The 23241-nt window shown below is 40.6% G+C and overlaps 1 protein-coding gene across 1 annotated transcript in view; it reads right to left on the bottom strand.

Moving 5' to 3' along the window:
• The window catches only part of LOC119918514 (LARGE xylosyl- and glucuronyltransferase 1-like), a 117816-nt gene that overhangs the window by 27698 nt on the left and 66877 nt on the right, over positions 1 to 23241 (bottom strand). Inside the window, exons 3-5 of the mRNA XM_038739292.1 lie at positions 21099 to 21397; positions 6529 to 6611; positions 440 to 563 (exon numbers count right to left, since the gene is read on the bottom strand). Of these exons, the coding sequence (XP_038595220.1) occupies positions 440 to 563; positions 6529 to 6611; positions 21099 to 21397 (506 nt within the window). The remainder of the gene's footprint in view (positions 1 to 439; positions 564 to 6528; positions 6612 to 21098; positions 21398 to 23241) is intronic.

The following is a 23241-nucleotide window of genomic DNA, read 5'->3' as shown; positions in this document are numbered from 1 at the left end:
TGTCCCGTGTCCTGTTTTGTACAGTAATTGGCTGTCTCTGTTCCCTGGCTCTCCAACCTGTGCTAGACTACCCTCTCTTCCTGATGTGTGTGTGTTGTCCTTAGCCAGTATTTAAGTCCTCAGTTCTTTTCAGCCTTTGTCATGTCCTTGTCATTGTTGAGTGTTCTGTCCATTTCCGCATTCTTGGGATTATTCTGTTGATCATCAGCTCTGTTTGGAGTTTTTGTTACTTTGTTAGTATACTACCTGTGTTTGGACGAGTAGTCCTGTGTATTTCTATTTTGTTTTTTGGAATAAATCACAAGAACTGCATCCTGCTAGTCTGAGTCTGCATCTGAATCCAACCTCCTTTGTTCTCCTGCCTCTGCAGTCAGCTTTCCTGACAATTTCTGAGGGAAGCTGGGAGTTAGTGAGGGGAAGAGAAGTAGGTGTTCTTCACCTTCAGCTCATCTGCGTCATAGAAGTCGACTCTGACAGCAGGAACCATCCAGGTATGGAATAGAGAGGACAGGATCTGCTGAGCAATGGAGTCTGTGATGAAATGGAAATGTAGTGGGTTCCGCCTGTGGGCACACACAAACACCCAGACATGAATAGGTTAAATAATAATATAATATAATAAGCAAAAAATAGGAAAACAGTGTGATGTAGGCTGGAACTATGTCTGGATTTAATGGAAAAGGAAAACAATTTTAAGAAACAAAATCAACCTAACCAATTTGTAGATACATTTGTTTTAGCTTTTTGACTAAATATGACATTGTACTATGTTCAGGCTAACCAGCCTAAATTTGAAATTACCATAAAACCAGCACAATTTGTCATTTTGTGTTAAACATTACTGAACATGCATAAATAGGCTACCTGGGATTCAACAATGGCCTAATAAATGGCTAACCAATCAGAAATGTTTACATCATAGTGATCGTACATCAGGGTTTATTCATTTTTTTATTTTTGCTAAGACATAAAAACAGTGTTAAACCCCGAACGTGAATGTTCCAAGTTTGTAAAAATACAACCATTTGGCCACCTTTATGAGATAAGATTAGACTGTTTATTAGTCACACTACTAAGGCCAGTGGAATTTGTTTTTGTGCCGTATGCTAAACTCTGCAGCACAATACATATAATACATACATGGACATCAGCACACACGCCACATAATACTGCAAAATAATTTTAGGGACACATCAGGTAATTGGAATGCATGCCAGAGGTGTGTGAGGAGGGGGCTGGATGGAACAGTTCAAAGTCCTTATTGCTGTGGGAAAAAAAGTTGTTCATGAAGCGTTAAAATAGGACAGTAAAGCAGCAGACAAACAAGGGAAAGTGAGGGAGGTGTATGATGTGGAATGGACATATTTTGTCCTCGTCAAACCAAAATTTAACGTATCCAAGGAACATGTACTGTTTGTGTATCCAAAGCCTGAGATATGTTATTCCTCCATTGTTGTCGGAAAAACTTTTAAAAACACATCAGTGAGCCACTTCGCTGCACTGGGTGATATGTTCCTTCATCTCCATGAACACACACACACATTGTATGTATTTTGATTCAATCCCACATACACCGTCCTGCTGCTCCGAATACTCACTAGAGCACCAAATGTGGATTAATCTGCGGCTGAAAACGGTCCCCAATGAATGCACAGTTCCTCCTGTTTGAGTAACGTTTGTTAATAACCACAGTGGCCAGCTGTACGTTTTCAGTAGGAATTCCGTATTGTATTTAATATTTAATCCGTATTTAATTCAGACATGATTTAATAATGGAGAACGTCACCCACTTTTGTTCAAATATAATATAAGGGTCTTGTAGAACAACATTTACATTCCTCTAAGTATAGTTATCAAAAAAGTACTTTTTTACTACATTATTGGCCAAAGTAATGAAAATGTTTAAATGATGTCCAGCCTTGACTTGACCCTTTAAGATACCAAGCATGATGGCCACAAAGACATATTCCAATCTACTCCTATTTCTTGCCATTGTTTTTGCTTTAATTTTCAGAACAAAATAACGTGTTCATGAAGAGTGTTATATGATTGAAAGCTCCAAAACAAGGGAGTAATTGGGGCTTGAGCAGAAATTCTTTGGTCAACTTCAAGTATAGAGTTTGGGGATGAGTGCATGCAGTCAGTCCTGAGGCTGGTAAAGCAGACACAGTGCAGTGAAGGAGATGATTCATCAGACAGGACAACCAAAGCTTCCTTCACAGAAGCCTGTATACACGGTTTCTTACATCAGCTCACACACATAGAAAAGGGGAATGTGCAAAATAGATATTCAGGACTTCCAAATCAGGTCAAGACATAGTGACACTGAGCTGAGGATGTGAGCACCCTGGGGTGTCTTGTGCTGAATGACTTTGGGAATGAATGTGTCAGCTGCACTTGCTCAATAAGTACTGGGGGCTGGAAGCTGTCATAATCAGAACTCTGGTTGCTTACAAGCTGGCAGCAGCAGCGCAAATAGAAAGGGTCTTCACAGCCTCTGGACAAACAGCAACAAGCCTTTCACTGGATGCTTGGGATTATTCTGATAAGGAAGCAAATATGTCAAGTACATCCTGATTATCAAAACTGGGCCCATGATAATTTAATCATCTAATCTACATAATGCAATATTGTTATCTAGTTCCAATTAAGACTTTTAGAGTGGACACAGATACAGATTGACTGTGCGCCCATCTGCTCAGAGAGGATTGAAGGATTGTCCTGAACCTGACCATTACTTGCACCATGTGTAGAGCAGGGATGCACCCATCCAACCATTTCTCTCCCAATACAGATTCCAGTGCTCAAAGTCAGGGTACTGGCTGTACAGCTGTCATGGGACTGTGTTGTTATAAAACATCCACCTCAGTCCATATCCTGACCTGAATGCCTAAAACATGTAACATGAACAGCTCCTTTTTGGGATCTACTAGTTTGAAATGTACATATGGTGTTGATCATTTGCAAATACCGTGTGTCATTTGAATGAGTTAACATTCACTCACTCATTCAGTCACTTCATACAGAGGGCCTGTGCTCATTAGGCATGCTTCAGTAATCCATCCATGCTTCACACCACAGTTAAGGGTCCTCATTACAAGCTTGCATTTCTGCACCTAACAATTTCAGCTATGCATGGCCCCATCGTTCTCATTAGAAACCAATGCCAACCTTCTATGGTAGTTGCTAAAAGGTTGTCAAGAAGACAAGAGTGTTGTTTCTGGGCTATTCTCTTTTTCTCGTGTTTTGCCAGAGATCCGTATCATAAAGCAACCACCACAAAGAAAGTGCCAAAATATCTAGTTTACGAAAAGGAAACACTGTAGCGAGTTTTGGTAGTGTTGGTTATGTCATTTAAGTTGCAGAATGACAATATTATCAGGAATGCACCAAGATTTTAGTCATCAAGCCACTTTCATATAATTTAACTGATAGCGGAAACACTAAATTACATAACTGCATTGACAAAAAAATGTGTTTTTTATGTGGATCAATCACATTTAGTGGATACCTGATGTGCCTAGGTCAGTTTCAATGCCAATACCAATCAAGTGGATTGCACTGGTGCATCCCTAGTGTATAGCAGTGGGTTGCTTTTTATTTTTTAAACCTATAGTAGGATCTTTTTAGTCACGGGCTGTTGTAACCAAGCATGTTTGGTGTGGTTGATATGATCTTAGATACAATTTTGTTTTCAATCTCACATTGTAGCGTGGAAGGGAAAAACAAAGCACTTGGATAATATCGATGTATTTCCCCAAACCACACACAAACAGCTCTTTCTGTAATGACTTATGTAGTGTGTTGCTGATCGCACAGATGATGTTTTGGCATCTTCTCTCATGACTTGTGAATTACGCAGCCCATACCTTGAGAAAAAAATAGGTTGTTTGTCATTTCAATCCGAAACAACCTATTTGAGCATTTTCTGGTTTTCTGGTTCATCATATATCACAACAAAATGTTGTCAGTCAGTGCCTTCCAAAATGATAAGCATTGTATATAACCACATAATCATTATAAATTCCTCAGCTATTAATTTATATCTGTTAAAGTTTAGGCAACTAAACTACAATACAAATACCTACTTGATTAAGGTTAGGAAAAGATTCTGGTCATGATTAAAAGGAACCAATGTTGACTGCTGGTAGGAACCGTCAGATGTTTTGTATGTCCAACCATCCACCCATAAAGAGGTTTTGCAGCATGTTACAACATCTACTACTTCCACTTTTCCACTTTTTCTTCTGACAGAGAGCAGTTATCATTTGTACAGCCACGAGAGGTCCATGATACAAACACATAGGTCATTTAAAGATTTTAAACAGATGACTGATGCTGTTGTTTTTCTGGTGAGGACAGTCTCGGATTATCCTGACAGAACATATACAGCTGCTGTTTGACAGATCAGAATGATACCCCCCACCCCCCACCCCCCTTTTAACTGAATACAACAGAAAGAGGCCCCCTTCCAGGTGGGACAGTATCAATCACACAGTGACAGCCATTCTACAGGGCTCTCCATCACTGAGGCAAGAGCTGAATGTGTGGCAAATATTTGATTTACAGTGTAGGCTAAACAACACACGGCTGCAGGAAATTAACTGACTGGTGTAGCACAGTAACTATGCCATATAAATTTAAATCCTGCTTCGAAAGGGAATTTATTAGCATATTCAATAATTCATCACAAATTAACAATATATGAAAGAAACACAGCTGGAGGGCTATTTGATAAAAGCTGCAGGTCAGTTTATCGCAGGGAAAGGCAGTGTTTGACAATCACTGTCCCATGTCCCATCCCATCCGTTCAGTCTCTCAGCAGAATGCCCCACACTATCAAATGGCAGTCCAACAGGCTGACCTCTCAGGCGTCTGTCCTCTCACATATTTGTCACTCAGCGGTAAAACAACAGTGAGTCAACATTTAAACATCCCTTCTGATTAAACAGGGCCGGCGGGGTTTAGCATATTAGCTACACTGCTGGTGACCGGTCCTCAACAAAAAAAGGCCATTTCTGTCCTAACCAGCACCCGTCATCTCGTGAATTAGGGTGGAATCGGTAAACTCTACCCTGCTCATGGCTGATTCATTAGGAAGGCGTCATATTTCGGGAACCTCATTTCAATGATGCTGAGGTCTAGTCTTTCATCTAACTCTCAAGTGCAAATGTCCTCATACCTTATCATCTATTTAACACTTAAATGAACCTTTTGAAACTCAGGCTGTGTGTGCTCCCCTCTCTTTACTTCCAGTCATACGGCTTAGTCACTCCATGCCTCATTTTCAGAATAACAGAAAAAAACTTAAATTGGCATGCTAAGTGGTAATATACATGTTATGGGACTTTTTTTAATGAAAAATAGAAGTTCTATACGATTTGTATTTGTTTCAATGTTTTTGCTGCATCTAAAGGCCTCAAAGTCGATTTGCCATTCTATATCTTTCTTCTGGCCAAAAATATACTGATAGTGGAAAGCTAATGTTAATGTTATAATTCCTATAATAAAAGTTTTTATTCTTATGTCCATTTGGGATGAAGAGAGAGAGGTTTCGTGTGTAGTTGACATTAGGATTAAGGTCAGAAAGCTGCTTTTATTTATCCAGGTAGGTTGGTAAAATAACCAAATTTGTCAAGCTCAGAAGCCAACAGATCTCTTATTATCCCTTTTTCTCTTCCTACTCTTTTTTTATTTAATCAGCAAAGAACAGCTTCTCATTTAACATTAATTCCAGAAATCACAAAAGGGAAACTTTTGGCTGTTCTCTTGTGAATGTGCTCTCTGCAAGCCAGTGTCTGTACTCAGACAGCACCGTTTCTATGCTTTTATAAGTAAGCTTTGGCTAACACCATCCTACAACTGCAGGAGGAGAAGTGTTTTTGGAGTTGAAGAGTGGTCTTCATCTCATCAACTTAATAATTCTGGATCAGGACCTGCTTAGTTAGAAAAATACACATCAAATACCATCCATCCATCGTCAGCCGCTTATCCTGCGTACAGGGTCGCGGGGAGCTGGAGCCAATCCCAGCTTATATCGGGCGAAAGGCGGGGTACACCCTGGACAGGTCGCCAGTCCATCGCAGGGCCGCACATAGACAAACAACCAGTCACACTCACATTCACATCAAATACATATTTAAATATTATAGATACACACTGAATCAACATTTGATATTTTCTGCTGATAATCTCATTTGTTGTAACTATTGCTAAAGCTAAGTAGGCTTCCATTACAACCTTTCAGCCAACAAATGCTGAATACAGGTCATTATGTTTTAGTTATTCATAAATTGAGTTACTTGCAAATGTTAATAATTAGACTGGATTGACAGATTTATGCCTAAATAAATAAACAAAATACAATACATATTGTCATATGTATTTCCTTTTTATGAATGCATTTACTGTCTTATCATTAAATATAATAATAAGTCACTAATGTATACACACACACACACACACACACACACACACCAACCGGGTTGGTGTAGGAACATTAAGAAGTAAAAAAATGCATAGCTGTACCTGTGGAAAAGGACAGATTTAACCAGTGTCACCACGTCTCGACTGGCGTTGTAACCTGCACATACGATGGCCACATGGATGGTCTGTGGAGATCGGGAGAAGAGAGAAGGATTATTAGGATAAGGAATCGATTAAAAGAAATATTGGTTAAAGAAGAAAGAAATTCATTCTGCACGTCATAAGGTAGAAAAAAACATTTGAATTTGCTGAGTAGAAATAAAAAGAAAAAAAAACGCACTTTCTCTTGAATTTTAGCAAAAAGTACAGTGGAACATTCCTGAACTTACTTCAAAGCATCAAGGGAATGCCGTGTGTATGAAAACCTGTGAAGTTTAACGTTTAAAGTTAAAGTTTAAAGTTATAATGCCAAAATATTTTAGTCCAAAATCCATTTCTGCCTAGATTGTTGCTCATTAACACAATGAGAAAACTGCTGAAAAATTCTCCCACAGGATATTCATTCAAAGTTTCATATATATTTCAGAGGTTTAAAAGAAAACTCAATTTGCTATTCGACTAATTCTTATTTTCATAGCTTTTTTCATAGCAATTATCTGAATCAACCAAAAGTGGAAATTACCATTATAATTGTTAATTGTAATTGTACAAAGGGCAGTTAGGACACCAACTCTGTTAAAGTAATTTGTTTAGAGCAGGAGATTTTGCAGTCTGTCAGAATCAAGAGACCTGCGATTATTTTGATATATCAGAAATAATAAATAAGGATAATATAATAGGATTCAGGGCATCTGCTGTCAGGGCCCTACACTTTGGAACAGTCTGTGAGAGGAGATCAGGCTTGCAGAGTTTCATCTCACTTCAGACACAAAAGCTATTACTGTGTGATGTGTAATTTATTTTTTCTATTATCCGTATATTGACTTGTTTATGTTTTATGTATTGATTATAAACCATTGCATGATGCGTAATTTATTGTACCTTCATTTTTTTATAGACTTGTTTTTGTTTTATATATTCCTTGTACACCACTGTGTGTGATGCAGATTTTTTTTTGACTTGTCTGTGTTTTTACATTGATTGCTATGAAGCACTGTGTTACCTGTATTATTACAAATCTTTTTCAGACTTGACCAAGTTCCTTCAGAACTGCTAATATTCAACTGCTTTCCCAGAATGCGTTGTACCTCTCATAAATTAACTGTGACATGTTAAGTACGTAAAGGCCTTTGCATACCGAACCAACAAATATATCATACAAATATGTTTATATGTATCCAACGAAGGTTAAAATGAAGGGCAACTGGACTTGGTTGAAGCTACTGGAAGACGTTTCGTCCCTTATCCAAAGGACTTCTTCAGTTCTGACTGACTGGCAGGGAAACTCAGCTATTTAACCTCAGTGGGGTCGTTATCTCGGGTCATCGATACCGCTGGTTCGTTAGTGTTCCTTGTTGCTGTGACGACAGTCGTTACAGTCGTTGAGACTACCTGTGGCCAAGACTGAACGACCATCGTTGGTATCTTCACCTGAGGCCAAGACTGAACGACCCTCGTTGGTATCTTCACCTGAGGCCAATAGGTTACGTTTGTTGAGTTTCCTGGGCAGTGATGAAAGGACAGCATTGTAAGTGGGGGATAAGTGGTGGCGTAGACCCCCTCCTCTGTTCAATGACGGCTTCTCCACCCTGGTGTAGATGCTTCCTTGACACCTCTTTCAAACCATCCATCCTCTCTGTCTAAAATGTGCACCTGGTGGTCCTCAAACGAGTGTCCTCTGTCCTTCAGATGTAAGTAGACTGCAGAGTCTTGACCTGAGGAGTTGGCCCTTCTGTGTTGAGCCATGCGTTTGTGTCGTGGTTGTTTAGTCTCCCCAATATACAGGTCTGTGCATTCCTCACTGCATTGGACCGCATACACTAGATTGCTTTTCTTGTGTTTGGGTGTGCGGTCTTTGGGGTGGACCAGCATCTGTCTTAGTGTGTTCTTGGGTGTTCTTGTGAAGACAGCCACAAAATCCAAGAAGAACAAAACTACAGGGGAGGAAAAGAAGGTCAAACGCAACAACATTGTGATTCCATATGTGTCTGGAGTATCAGAGAAACTCAGGAGGATTTTTAACAAACACAACATCCCTGTGTTTTTTAAACCCAAGAACACACTAAGACAGATACTGGTCCACCCCAAAGACCGCACACCCAAACACAAGAAAAGCAATCTAGTGTATGCGGTCCAATGCAGTGAGGAATGCACAGACCTGTATATTGGGGAGACTAAACAACCACGACACAAACGCATGGCTCAACACAGAAGAGCCAACTCCTCAGGTCAAGACTCTGCAGTCTACTTACATCTGAAGGACAGAGGACACTCGTTTGAGGACCACCAGGTGCACATTTTAGACAGAGAGGATGGATGGTTTGAAAGAGGTGTCAAGGAAGCCATCTACACCAGGGTTGAGAAGCCGTCATTGAACAGAGGAGGGGGTCTACGCCACCACTTATCCCCCACTTACAATGCTGTCCTTTCATCACTTCCCAGGAAACTCAACAAACGTAACCTATTGGCCTCAGGTGAAGATACCAACGATGGTCGTTCAGTCTTGGCCACAGGTAGTCTCGACGACTGTAACGACTGTCGTCACAGCAACAAGGAACACTAACGAACCAGCGGTATCGATGACCCGAGATAACGACCCCACTGAGGTTAAATAGCTGAGTTTCCCTGCCAGTCAGTCAGAACTGAAGAAGTCCTTTGGATAAGGGACGAAACGTCTTCCAGTAGCTTCAACCAAGTCCAGTTGCCCTTCATTTTAACCTTCGTTGGATAACTATGACCTGGATGACTGAGAATCTTCATAGATATGTTTTATGTTTTTTTTTAATCAGTCATCAAAAAAGTCCGGTGTGTTAAATTATTTTAATTCATTGTGAAAATTCACGATACCAGACACAGTGGAGTCGTCAAGCAGTGAGGATGATTTTGTGGACGCCTTATCTTGTGTGGCCCATGCTGTGTTTAGCAGAGTCACTTTGCACCCAGCAATGAAGTTTGTGTGTAAGATGTTATCACAGCCATCAGGAATGATGGTCAAAATTACAAAATAACGAGGTTATAAGATTTTTGGTGGGCCCGTCACTTTATAGTTTCAGTTTTATTAAAATATTAAAATCTCTAGAACAGTGTCCCCTGACCGTTTGCCACCAAATTCCAGATAGGACAAGTGCTGAATTTTTAATAATGTTCATCTGAGTCACCTTCAATATTGCGTTCTCACGGCAATAAAGATTTTCAAGTAGCAGCAAGTCCACATTTATTTGCCCAGGAGTAGGTTGTCCTATCACAGTTTTAGGTCACAAGCATGACGGTATACATAAAATAGAAATAAAGTACAGACAACAAAACCTCCCCTCAGCATTCAGCCATCCTTCCTTGGCCTAGGGAGAGCCAGGTCAGGTGGTCCACAGGCAAAAGGTTGAATGTTACCTTATGCCACTCTGAGATTGTTGGAGGCTTATTTCAAATCCATTTTAATAATATACTCTTCTGTGCAGCATCGGTTAACACATTCAACAATTTTCGCTTATAGGTCCCCTGGATCTGTGGGTGTGTCAAACTTTTTTTGATATAACAGAAAATTATCTTTTTATGACAGTGTGAACAGGCCAAGTCACATGGAATCTGATCTTTTCACATGCAGCATGCCTTTCATATGTGTTCCAAATTTGTTACAGAGCGATCTGGAGACTCAGTTTAAAATTGATGCGACTTTGACATCACTCTAGAGCAGCTGTTGTCACAGCTCTGCTGTAGCCGCGGTGAACAAAAAAGGCTCCTCAAAAAGCCAGTATTAAACATGTGTCTCTCCTTGCTACCTTGCTATCATCTGCCCACAAATTACCTTTCTTCCACCGGACCGCGAGCTCTCTTCTGAGTTACGTACATGCTACTTGTCAGAGCGGAGGCAGTAGAGCAACAGAGAGAGACAGAAAGAGAGTTGTTTGTTGATTGTTCTTGTAGTTTTCTTGTAGTTTGTATGATGCTTTGGCAATATTGTTGTTATACATTCAGCCAATTGAATTGAGAGAGAGAGGGATTGTAACTTTAGTGTGGTGTGTGGGCAGATGCGTTGTACAGCGCCAGAAACCGTAATGAAAAGAACAGAAAGGTGTGAACATTTGTCATAATTCGTGAGAAATGTGACCCGTGAGAGGACAATGAAATACAGCAATCCCCGGGAAAATTGGGAGGGTTAGCAAGTAGGAGCTAACCAGATCTAATCTCTGTGGCTCCTTGTTTACCTCTGGACAACAGCAAGGAGCTTGTGTTATTCTTCTGCGCATGCAGGTCACTCTGATATGGACCACATTTAAACTATAATGTGAACTGTCAAAAAAAAAAAAAAAACCATGTGGGGAAAATTGAGCATTAAGGCCTGCAGTCTGAATGTAGCCTTAGTGAATTTGATTTGTATAAGGGCTCTGTAAATAAAGATTATGTGTGATTATAGCATTGACAATAGAGCCATTTTAATTGCATTTGTTGTGTATAAATAAAAGCATAATAACCAATTTTGTCATAATTTATAATTTGCTAGATAATACAAATGTATATAAATGAACATCTCTCTCTCTCTCTGAGTGCATGCTGGGAGTGGAGGACAGTGAGAGTGGGTGCGCGTTTCAGCGTGATTTGTTTTGTTTGTTTGTGGTTAGTAGTGCTTTTTGTATAATTTGTAGCGGGTGGGTTCCTGAGCGGTGACGACCGGTTTCACCTGGGTCATGCCGACTCACGGAGTTGGGAATGTGGGGCTGGAGAAGCTCACGCGCCGACACGGAGTTAAACTTTGTCCAGCTGTTAATTTCTCCTTGGAGGATTGCAGCCTAGCAATTGGAGAAATTGTCGACTATGAAAGTGTGAAGTCTGCTTCCAGAATGAACAATGGAGTTGTCATCTTTCTGGATAGTGTTGATAAAGTCAGCGTGGTTGTCGAGCAAGGTGTGGTGATTCAGGACAGGTGGTGCCACTTGTTAATTCGGCCAAAAAGATTATTTTGTCTAAAGTTCATACGTTTATTAGTAACGAATTGTTACAAAGAGAACCGGTGAGGCATGGGCAACTAATATCACCAATTAAACTGATTCCTCTGGGCTGTAAATCCCCGCTGCTGAAACACGTTGGTTTCTGGTTTTCAAAGATAACACTGAGGAGCTAAATTTAATATTGAAGTTTAGAGTTTGACTACGTTGTTTATGCATCTTCAGAGAGAATGAAGTGCTTTGGCTGTGGAATGGAGGTCCATACTGTCTGCTCCTGTCCACAGAAACAAAATACTGAGGCTAATATCAGTGAGACTGCATCAAGAGGTTCAGAACATGAACATACACAGAATTCACAGGAGGGAAATATACAGAGTAAACAACAGGCTGGGCTGATTCTGTTCATGTTATTCCAGGTCCTGATGGTTCAGATGTTGATGTTTCAGTTTCCGGTGGTTTGGGAGCTGCTGGGTCAGTTTCTGACGGCCCGGGAGTTTCTAGTCTGTCAGTTCTACAAGGGATTTGGGTGTTGCTGGTTCTGGTGCAGCGTTTTCAGGTTTTGCTACTAAAGATACCGTAGTAGAGGTCAGTGAGCAGTCACACACTGACAGAACTAACAGTGATATAGTTAACACACAGACTAAAGCTGGGGAGGCAGAATGTTCTCTGGAGGAGGAAAGTGAGATGTTGGCTGATTTCTCTAAAGATGACAAAAAAGGAAACCAAATGAAGAGCGTCAGTCTACTTGTAAAGTGAAGAAAGCTTCTCGTCAGAGTGAGTGTCAGCAGTCAGGTGAAAGTGAAGGTGATGAGGAGAGTGATGTGGAGGCTCTGGCCTCCTCACAGATGTGAACTCACAAGAGGAGTGGCTATTCTTTAATGAATAGAGTTTTCTGCAGGACACCAAGGGAGCCAAAAATGTTAAAGTGGAGAAAGTGTTTCCTGACTTACAGCTTGTCCTTGATTCAGTGAAGGCTTTTCTGTTAAAACTCCTGGAGTCCTGGGGGAGAAAGCTTGCCGTATAAAAAAACTAGTTCAGAAGGTCAAAAAGCAGTTAGAAGATGATGAATAAGTTTAATAATCTTTCTTTCTTTCTTTCTTTCTCTTGTTTTGTTTCTGTATTACAACTTTTTTTCTATGTTATGGGGGATATACATATAGGCAGCTTGAACTTAAATAGAGCAAGAGATGATGGGAAAAGGGCTTCTCTTTTCAAGCTGCTCTCCCTAAAAAAGTTAGATGTTCTTTTTGTACAAGAGACACACCGTACTGCTGATAATGAGGCTGACTGGAGGAGAGAATGGACTGGTCAAACCTTTTTAAGTCATAAAACTTGTAACAGTGGTGGGGTTGGAATTCTCTTTTCCAAAAACCTTATTCCTCAGTCCGTGGAATCTGAAGAGGTCATTAAAGGCTATCTGTTGAAAGAAAGAGCAGTGTATGAGAAAGTAAAAATTGTGTTTATTAATATCTATGCTCCAGTTGTGTGAGTGGAGAGAGTCGTGTTTGAGAAATGTAGCAGTGAAGAATTGGAGAATTTAGCTGTACTGAAGACAGCAGGTTGGACAGGAAACATGCAGATCCTCATGCCGCACTCGCCTGCTTCCGCTTATGGAAGCTGTGATGTGTGGAGAGGTTTTCATGGTAAGCAGCGACAATACACTTGGACACATGCTAAAGATAACTTATTGTCCATGGCCAGGTTTGATCGTTTTTATTGTTTTAAACATCAGTTTAATGTATTTAAAAGTTGTTGGATCAGCCCTGTTGGTTCACTCATTTGTAACAGTTTCTATCTTTATAAAGTGTGTAAGGGTCAGTAGTGCTTATGGGCATTTTAACACAGCTTATTGGACAACAAAAATTTTAAAGATAATTTTGTCTTCTATTTTAAAAAACCAGAGCACAAAATCTGATTATTTCTTTATAACAATGGTGGGATTTTGGTTCTGATAAGACAATTCTGTTAGCAGTACACTCAGAATGTCACAAAAGCCTTGGTGAGTGGTCAGTTAAAGCTCTGGAGTTGGAGGTGGAGGAGCTCAGAGACTTAAGCCTCGTTCACACTACATGATTTTTAGCCCGATTTGCAGCTTGGCGAGCGTCAGGCTGAAAGTGTAGTATGCACGAGGCATTAGTTGAAGCCACAGGAGACCAACCTCACTCTAAGGGGGCTCTTGTTAGGTCCCGTTTCCAAAATGTAGCCCAAATGGATGTTCCATCACACTTTTTCTTTGGTCTGGAGTGGAAGAATTGACAGAAAAGCTTCATTCACAGTTTAAAGGGTGACACTGGGCAGGTGCTGACTGATCATACAGCAATTCGTAAACATGCGGTCTGTTTTTACAGCAACCTGTTTAAATGTGAGCACAGAGAGGAGCAGGCAGTGTCCCAGAGCTTCTACACTGGCCTTCCTCAGGTTAAGCAGCAGAGTAACGTAGTCAGAAGAAGCTCTTTCCTCTGATGAACTCTAGCATGCAGAGTGGGAAAGCTCCCGGAATAGATGGTCTGCCTGATGACTTCTATAAGTCTTTCTGGTCAGTAGTGGGGGAGGAGCTGCTGGCAGTACTGAGTGACAGTCTTGCCGGAGGGCGTCTGTGAGCTGCAGAGGGCGGTCTTTACTTTGCTGCTAAGAAAGGTGACCTGCAGTTTATCAAAAACTGGAGACCTGTGTCACTGCTCTGCTCAGATTATAAGCTCCTCTCTAAGGTGTTAGCAGGCTGAGCAAAGTGATTCATTGTGATCAGACTTATGTATCTGGCAGATTGATTTCTGATAATATTTTTTTGATTCGAGATGATTTAGAGATCTGCAAGCTGTTTGGCCTCAAAGCTGGAATCATTTCTATTGAGTCACGCATTGAGCATGACTATTTATGGCTCACTTTTGGTTTTGCTCCTGGTTTTATTGATAAAGTTAAGGTTTTATACTGTGACATTCAGAGTGTGCTGAAAATTAATTGGAGACCTAAGCGCTCCTTTTCAAGTTCAAAGGGGAATTAGACAAGGTTGTGCCCTCTCTGGCATATTATATTCTTTAGCATTTCAGCCTTTGTTGCATAAACTTAGATGTGATCTTCAGAGGTTGACCATTCCAGGTTGTAATGCACCTTTAAAATTGTCAGCCTATGCGGATGACCTGGTCGTCCTAGTGGATACTCAGAAGGATATTGACATGTTGGTAAGGGATGTAGTTTAGTTTGGCTCTTTATCCTCAGCCAAAGTTAACTGGGACAAAAGTGAAGCTCTGTGTGTTGGAAGTGTACTGGAGAAACAACTAAGCTTGCCTGGGGGGTTAATTTGGAAGAGGGGGGGGGGGTAAATATTTAGCTTTTTTCTGGGTGATCAATCCTTTGGCTTGAAAAACTGGGAGAATGTTCTAGACAAGGTGAAAGGTCGTTTAACAAGGTGGAAGTGGATTTTGATGAAGATCAAGATGTCCTACACAGGAGTTCTTGTTACTAATAATTTGGTTTCGTCCACTTTATGGCATTTCTGTCATGTGTTGATCCCCCACCTGACCTGCTGTCAAAACCCAGGATCTTCTAGCTGACTTTTTTTGGGACAAACTACACTTGGTGCCTCAGAGTGTGCTGTATTTTCCAAAGGACGATGGAGGACAGGGCCTGATCCACCTCAGCAGCAGGGGAGCTACTATCCGTTTCCAGTTCCTACATAGGTTTCTATGCGGTCCTACTGATTTAGTTTGGAGGCCGTTGGCTTGCACTATCCTGAGTCAGTTAGGTGGACTTGAACTGAACAAATCTTTGTTTCTGATGGACTTAAAGCAGCCTAACATCAAAGAACTTCCTGTTTGCTATTGTGGACTGTTTAAGGTGTGGAGCTTGCTGATAAAGAAGAGGCTGGGACACCACAGCTCACTTTACTGGCTGCTTCAGGAACCAGTCATTTATGGATCTCGTTTCAGTGCAGTCTGTCAGGTGGGGACAACTCTTCTCAGGCGGTTCTGTCTCTCTAATGTGGTGACTCTAGGACATGCAGTTCAGCTTACAGGAGCAAACTTAGATGATGCCTCTCGTCTAGAGGTGAATTTGACTCGTTGGACCAGTATTGTGCTGGCTTTGTTGAACCTGATGAGAATGATGTTTTCCCTTCAGTGAACATTTCCCCAGATTTTAAGAACCGCACAGGACCGTTTTCAAAAAGTGAGATCTCCTCTGAGTTTTCTTTCCAAGATGTGAACAGAAAACTGATATAAAACTTTTGTTAAGATTTTACAGAGGGACAAATTAAATGGCAGAACTGACACTTCATGGAGAGCTCACTTAGGTCTTAGTGATAGTGTTGGACCTGAGTGGAGAGCTTTGTATAAACCACCACTGATCAAACAAGCTGCTGGCCTGCAGTGGAGGATTTTACATGGTACTGTGGCTGTGAATGCTTTTATATCTGCCATGACTGTCCATTTTGCACTAATCGTGAGAGTGTTTTTCATTGAGGATCATTCATGGAGTGTTCTCGATTGCTGCCACTGTTTGCAATGTTGGAATATATTTCTGGACTGTTTAGGGAGGTTTTTTCTAAACATATGTTCATTTCCTCCAGCCCACTTGTTGTAATATCTACAAAGTTTTTACTGAAAGTAATGGCTTCTGTTGGGCCCCATTTGATCTCTGTTTTTAACAGCTCCCTATCTACTGGTTGTGTCCCTGATTATTTTAAAACGGCTTGCGAGAACCCACTTTTAAAGAAACCTGGTTTAGATCCTTCCCTCCCACAAAATTATAGACCAATTTCAAAACTGCCTTTTATTGCAAAGCTTTTAGAAAGAATTGTGTCCAAACAGCTGCTCACTGTACTGGAAAATAACAAATTATCTGAAAGGTTTCAGTCTGGTTTCAGGAAGTACCACAGCACTGAGACTGCCCTGCTTAAAGTCACCAATGACCTTTTAATGTCTGCTGATGAAGGCATGTGCTCAGTCCTGGTACTCCTGGACCTTAGCGCTGCTTTTGACACCATTGATCACAACATCATGTTAGACAGACTGAGGCACTGGGTGGGGATCTCTGGTACTGCTCTAGAATGGTTTTCATCCTACCTGTCAAATAGGAAGTTTTGCGTGTCTGTAAACAACTATGTCTCCTCATTCTGTCCAGTTAAATATGGTGTGCCTCAGGGGTTGGTCTTAGGACCCATTTTGTTTTCCTTGTATCTGCTTCCCCTTGGACATATTATCAATAAAATGGTATGTCTTTTCATATTTATGCTGATGACACACAAATGTACTTGCCCGTCAGATCCACAGACCCTGGAATGCTGAGTTCACTTAACAACTGCCTTTGTGAAGTTAAAAAATGGATGTCAAATAATTTCCTCCAGCTGAACTCAGACAAAACAGAAATCCTGGTCATTGGGTCCCAGCAGATGGCAAATCAAATACTGCCATCTGCTGGTTCCCTAGTAAATCACATTAAGCCTGTTGCAAAGAACCTTGGTGTCTGGTTTGATAGTAATTAAAATTTCGAGCAGCACACCACAAAGCTTGTTCAATCATGTTTTTATCAACTTAGAAATATAGCAAAAATGCAATCTATGTTAACTTTTAAGGACACAGACCATTTTACACGCCTTCATCTCATCACACTTGGATTATTGCAACAGCCTTTTCACTTGTTCAACCCAAAAATCTACTGATCGGCTCCAGACTGTCCAGAACTCAGCTGCCAGGCTTTTAACCAGAACAAAGAAATATGACCACATTACCCCTATTTTAGCTTCATTACACTGGCTCCCAGTATGTTTTAGAATTGACTTGATCACTTTTAAAGCTCTTCATGGCCTCTCGCCTTGTTATATTTCTGACCTTTTAGTCCCATACACACCAGCACGTACCTTGAGATCCTCGACTGAAAACTAAAGGGGACAGCATTTGCTGTCAGGGGCCCGAGGCTCTGGAACAGCCTGCCCGAGGAAATCAGGTCGGCTGAGTCAGTGAACTCTTAAGTCCCTTCTTAAAACATACTTTTATAGGAGAGCCTTTCCTGATCTTACTTGACTTTATTTTATCCCTTTTATTTTATTTTCCTTATTTTATATTTATCTTAAACGTGTATTTTAGTCTTTTCAATGTTTTCTTGCTTTTATCTTGTATTGTTTTTGTATTATTGTCTTTTGGGTATTATTGTCTTTACACTTGTTAAAGCACTTTGTAACTTGTTTTTAAAAAGTGCTCTACAAATAAAGATTATTATTATTATTTTGGGGTACAGGTACTCTCACAAGAATAAAACTAAATGCCAGATTTTTCATTTTATTTTGGGGAGAGCAAAGATGGCTGTCTATATGAAAAACAGAATAGAGAAAGCTGTGGATGATGATGCTGTGTTCATGTTTGTAAAGATGTGGAAAGCCCATTTAAACGAATGATGAAGGATCTGGAAAGTTTTTCCAGTATGTGGTGTTATAAGAATGTTCTTTATTGTGTTGTAGATGATGAGCTGCTCTTTGAAAGTGTACCAAGATAATTTGGATTCTGTGAATCTTGTTTTACTGATTCTTGTTGTAGTTTTGTAACCTTTTGAATCTCCTAATAAATGTATTGTTAAATTTCAATTTCTCTCTCTCTCTATCTATCTATCCATCCATCCAATTAGTGGTTTCTTAAGTTTCCTAGTATGATTTCTGCTCATTTCAGTGACGTGGAATATGTAAAAATGATTCTCTCTCTCGCTCATTAGTGAAGGATTTCATTAATGACTGTTGAATGTTAATTGACAATGGGGATTAAATAAGAATCCCTTTCCTATAGCACATTTTTAAAAGTCTGTGAACATTATGCTAGACTTCTGCCTCACTGCCCTGGGTTATGGCTCCAATTTTAGCTTCAAATGTCTCTCCCAGATGTCAGGTTGACATGTCAAAACTCCATGTGCATTTTCTTTTCCCCTCTCAGAGTTCCTACAGCACTCTCCCTGCAGGGTTCAGGGCAGCCGGGATAACCCTCCAAATGAGAAGGGGTCATGTTCAAGCACTGCTGGAAGGGTGCTACCGTCAGAATGTCCTCTCTTGAGTTCTCCTCTTCTGACCCCGAAGGACTTCTGCTTTCCCTGCAGTAGGCTGGCTTTTGAACAGTGCCTTGCTGTAGCCAAGAACTATGTGTGAGTGACAGCTGAAGTGGGAGGAAAGTAGCAAGTGGTCATAAGAAAACCATCTCAGGGCATATCCTTTCTCGGAGAACTACACACAGATCACACACCTGCCAGTGAGAAAACACACGGTAATCAGTTCAGAATCTTCTGTCTGTGCTATACAGGAATATGAAAATGTATACTGAAGTAGTTTCATCCCACCGATGCGTAGTGTAGTGTGAATCTATCATCAACAGTTTTCTAGTAAATATTTCATATACACATAATTTACTAAATCTACATAGTTTTGTTTGTTTTACTCTTTTGTCTCTTTCTCTTAGTACAGAATGTTGTCAGGAGCCTCAGCCCCACTTTTTCCACTCAGTAGCAACACAGTTCTGTTAAAATATCTGATGTAAATCAGGCATATGACAGCTATAAACTCCTATTTGTCAAGGAAGGAAGGACAAGCGTTGTTTCGCCTCTCATCCGAGAGGCTTCTTTAGTTCTGACTGACTGGCAGGGAATCAGCCATGAACTTCTCTATGGGGTTTAGGGCTGAAACGATTTATCGAGAAATTCAAATAATTCTTTGCATCTATGCTTTGTTTAATCCATATAACTATTCAGCGCACTGTTTCGCACACACAGTTATCACTGTCACAAGATCAGAGAAAGAGACAGAAAGTGTTCAAAGTATGGGATAATTTCAGGCTAAAAGAAAACAACAGCTCTGTACAGTGTGTCTGCTGTAAATCAGAACCTACCGACCACAACAGCATGAGAGCAATCCTTCAGCACGTGAGCAGAAAGCATCCGGTCTACGCAAAGCGTAAGCCCCAATTCTTAGTGTAAATGTAGAAGCGTGCGTTTCTTGTTATTGTTCTCCGACTGGTTCATGAGTTCCCGCGACCGGGGGGCGCTAAGCAAAAGTATTTCTTATCCAATTACTCAGTGAATTGATGAAATAATCTGTGTAATCCTTGATTACTGAGTCACAAATATATAGTTTCATTTTTTATAAAGGCTCAGTAATTTCCTAAAGCATCTAGTCATTGTAGTTTAAAACAAACATTACTTAAACAGGAATACACTTGGGGACCAATAAGAAAATATAGAATATCCCCAAACCTAGCCTTTAACCTTATAGCTAATTAAAAAGCAGTTAAATACAAAGCCCCTAAAGTCCTGAAAGATCTTTTTTAATCTTGTATCTATCGCACAAGATAATGATAAAGCCAATCAAGGCACCAATTCCAAAATTACCTATTGTAAATATCCATTAGATCTTGAAGAGGTACTTCCTCAACTTATACTTACAGAGCTTTACTAAACTGTAAATTGGCTGCAAACTTGTCTAGCCGCTAGGCTAATGACATATGTATACAGAAATGGCAAAATATATGCAGTGTCTCCATTACATAGTTTTTCAAAAAGAGAGATCTGACAAGTTTATTCTTAAAAAATGTCCCACTCACATATCTTTATCTTTGAAAAAATACATTTAAGGAATCCTTATCAATAGTGTTTATTTAAGTTATGCATTTATGTATAAAGTGAGTAGGTCTATAGGCTAATATAGCTATTGCTATTGTTTATTTAAACACTGCGTTTGTGTTTAAATAAACTTAAACCAGACTGCAAGTCTACAGCCATGCCAGCAGCTCTGCGAAGTTGTGCTTTTAGCTAAATGCTAACTTAAGCTGATGTTTAGCAGGTATAATGTTCGCCTTCTGTTTTTAGCATGTTGTATTCTAACATTTGCTAATTTGTAATAAACAAATTACAGCTGAGGCTGATGGGATTTTCATTAGTATTTGGTCCTAAAACAAAGTACTGAACAAATGTACCATATTGACATGATAATTGTGCTAGAGGAAAAGTCAGAGGATTGCCACAGTTCATCTTGAGGGGTATAAGGTCTGTACCAAGTTAACCCATCCAATAGCAACACATATGAGAACTGGCCCCAGATTCAAATTGCTAACAAGGCCCAGGTTGTAAAACATGAATATAGAGTCAAATGGTTTTAATGCTAATGCAGAGAAGTACTGTGTAAGCCTGTTTCATGGTACTGAACCAATAACCTGAGTCTATACCAAGACACCAGACCACATGTAAGTGTGGGCTATTCCAGTTATCCAGACAAACTCCCACTGAGCTAAAAAGGTGATGTGGCGGTACTATCAGTATGGGGATCACAGCATGACTGTGTTAAAGCTTTCACATTATCCAGCCTTCTGACAGTGAGCCATATCCCAACAGCAACCCAACACCATCACTGCTGAGGATTAGGCTAATAGAAGCTAAAGGCAAGCTATAATATAGTATGACAATGTGCTGGTGGTACCCCGGTTCCTAGAAAACATCTTCAAGGTCATATTGCATTGCTGAATAAAAAAGGCCTTGAGTGGTGTGTTACAGATGGAACAAAAAAGGCATTTTTCCTGCTAAAGTGACATAAGTGCAGAGAAGATATCTCACCTCACACTTATCCACCACTGGCTGCTGCACACAGTCTGAGCTGTTCCCCACTGCAGCAGCTTTCTGACCCTCATTGTCACCGGTGCCCTCCTCTGAATGGGTTCGGCTCTGGTTACCACGGTGACCACTGTTTGGAAGGCGCGCCGACGGGCTCCTGGGTGGCCGGCTGAGCTCCCGGCGCAGTGCCCGATTCTCTTCCTCCACTGCCCGGACCCGCAGCTCTAAGGCCTGCCGCTCGCCAGCTCCGCCCACCGGCGCTGATGACTGGGCTTCCAATGGAGACAGGGGGAGGGGCTTCACTGTGGGATAAGGACAGGGGAAACTGATTTAACATGCGAACTGACACCAAAACACCACTGATGGTGGAAGTGCTATGGACAAAGTTTAGGTTGGGTCATCTTCTACTGCAGTATCAATGACTTCTCCACTCATCAATGCATGTTCCTAACTTGTGATCTTCCCTCTGCTGTAGTGTTGTGTTTTCTTGATGGCTGTCGCTTTTCTGCAGGTGTTTCTGTCTCCGGAGCAGGGGAGTCTGGATCGATGATTGCAAGCCACCTCCTGCCTCCCCATACCCCCCATGTTCCTTCTTGAAACCCGCTGCTACAATTATTATAAGTCCTATTATCATTGTAAATATTATCATCATTATATTATTATTTTTATTGATATTAGTATTGTTACCACTACCATTACTATTAGTTTACATCTCTATGTGAAACTTGGATTGTGCTGCTGTGTTTTCTCTCCTTCTGGCCTTTTGTTTGTCTGGTAACGTTTTTGTCCTTTTGCTATGTTTCCTTTCTCTCTGCAGTACTCTGGTGTGGTCTCTCTTGCAACACAGATCTTGATCTAAATAAAATAAAGGTTATAAATGACTCACTTTACGGCAGGCTCAGTTTGAAAGTTATCTTGCGCTTGTTTAACTCGCATTCCCAGCCACAGTTCACAAGGTGATGCAAAATCATGTGCCTTTTATCACTGTGTGAACAAACTGAGTGGTCAATGCGTATAGGAGACCAGCAGACGACACCAAGAGAGATAAATATGGAAATAGTCACTATCCATTCCATCAACCATTCCACTATCCATCTTCATTGGACAATGTTACTGTTCCTTCAGTGCACTTCCTCCCCAGCAATCTGTTGAAGTAAGTGAAATATGGTGGATTTCCCTTTAATATAGAAACCCAATGAGAATATCAGTGAGTATGTGAGGGTTTACATCAAAGTCTTGATGCATCTCAAGAGTACACAGATGTCTTTCAATCGATACTGTCAGTACTAACAGCGGGGCAGCCCACACTCTGTGTATCTAATCCAAGTCTGTAACTATTTCCTCCGCTCTTCTCTGCTTCAAATATGAACAAGCAGCCCTGAATCCTGTAGAGACAGAGAGATGGATCTTTTGAGAGAAGAGAAGCTCTCTCTCTCTCTCTCCAGTACATCTTAGAAACCTCAGCTCCCAAAGGGGAGGTGGGGGACTTGGTTGAAGATCATTAAAGAACACAATAAGTTCTCCAATCAGAATCTAACTGGGGAAAACAGACAGCCTTGGAGAACTACTTGTATTGCCATATGGCGTTACAGCTAAAATGACATGAATTATGTGTTTAGAACTGTAAATGCTGCCTAGACTGAATTGTAAAGTACTCTTACAAAGCTTCTCATTGGTCTTGGCGCTTGGTTTGTTCTCTAACCAAGTGTGTAAATGAAGTGACACATTTTTGTTTTCCTCAGATGCCCTGTAGCCATGAGACTTAAAGGTAGTCAACATGGGTCCTTTCAGCCACGAAGGGCCATTAAGCCCACTCCCACAGAACCAAAGCACCTTCTGGACTCTAATTCACTCATTTGCAAAGTGGATTTGCTGGCTTCAGTGAACATTTGTTTGTGCTGCTCAGAGATGGAATAATACTGACAGTAACCTGGATTTAAAGCTTTACTTGAACTCCTCAACCTTCTGATCGGATTCATTTGATATTTGTCCTAAATAGCAGTTCATATCAACAGTTTCACTGTCTGGTTGAGGTGTATTAGACACCTTGCCTAAAGAAAAGAATGTCCGGTTATATTAAATTTAAAAATAGGAGGCTTTATTTATCTCAGTGACATAGTGAACCAGGTGTTATTATCAGTGACGG

Source organism: Micropterus salmoides, unplaced genomic scaffold (genome assembly GCF_014851395.1).
Source record: "Micropterus salmoides isolate LMB-PRFRI ecotype aquatic unplaced genomic scaffold, ASM1485139v1 Ms_hic_scaffold_23, whole genome shotgun sequence".
Classification (NCBI taxonomy): Eukaryota; Metazoa; Chordata; class Actinopteri; order Centrarchiformes; family Centrarchidae; genus Micropterus; species Micropterus salmoides.
This window is presented reverse-complemented; position numbering and strand designations above follow the sequence as displayed.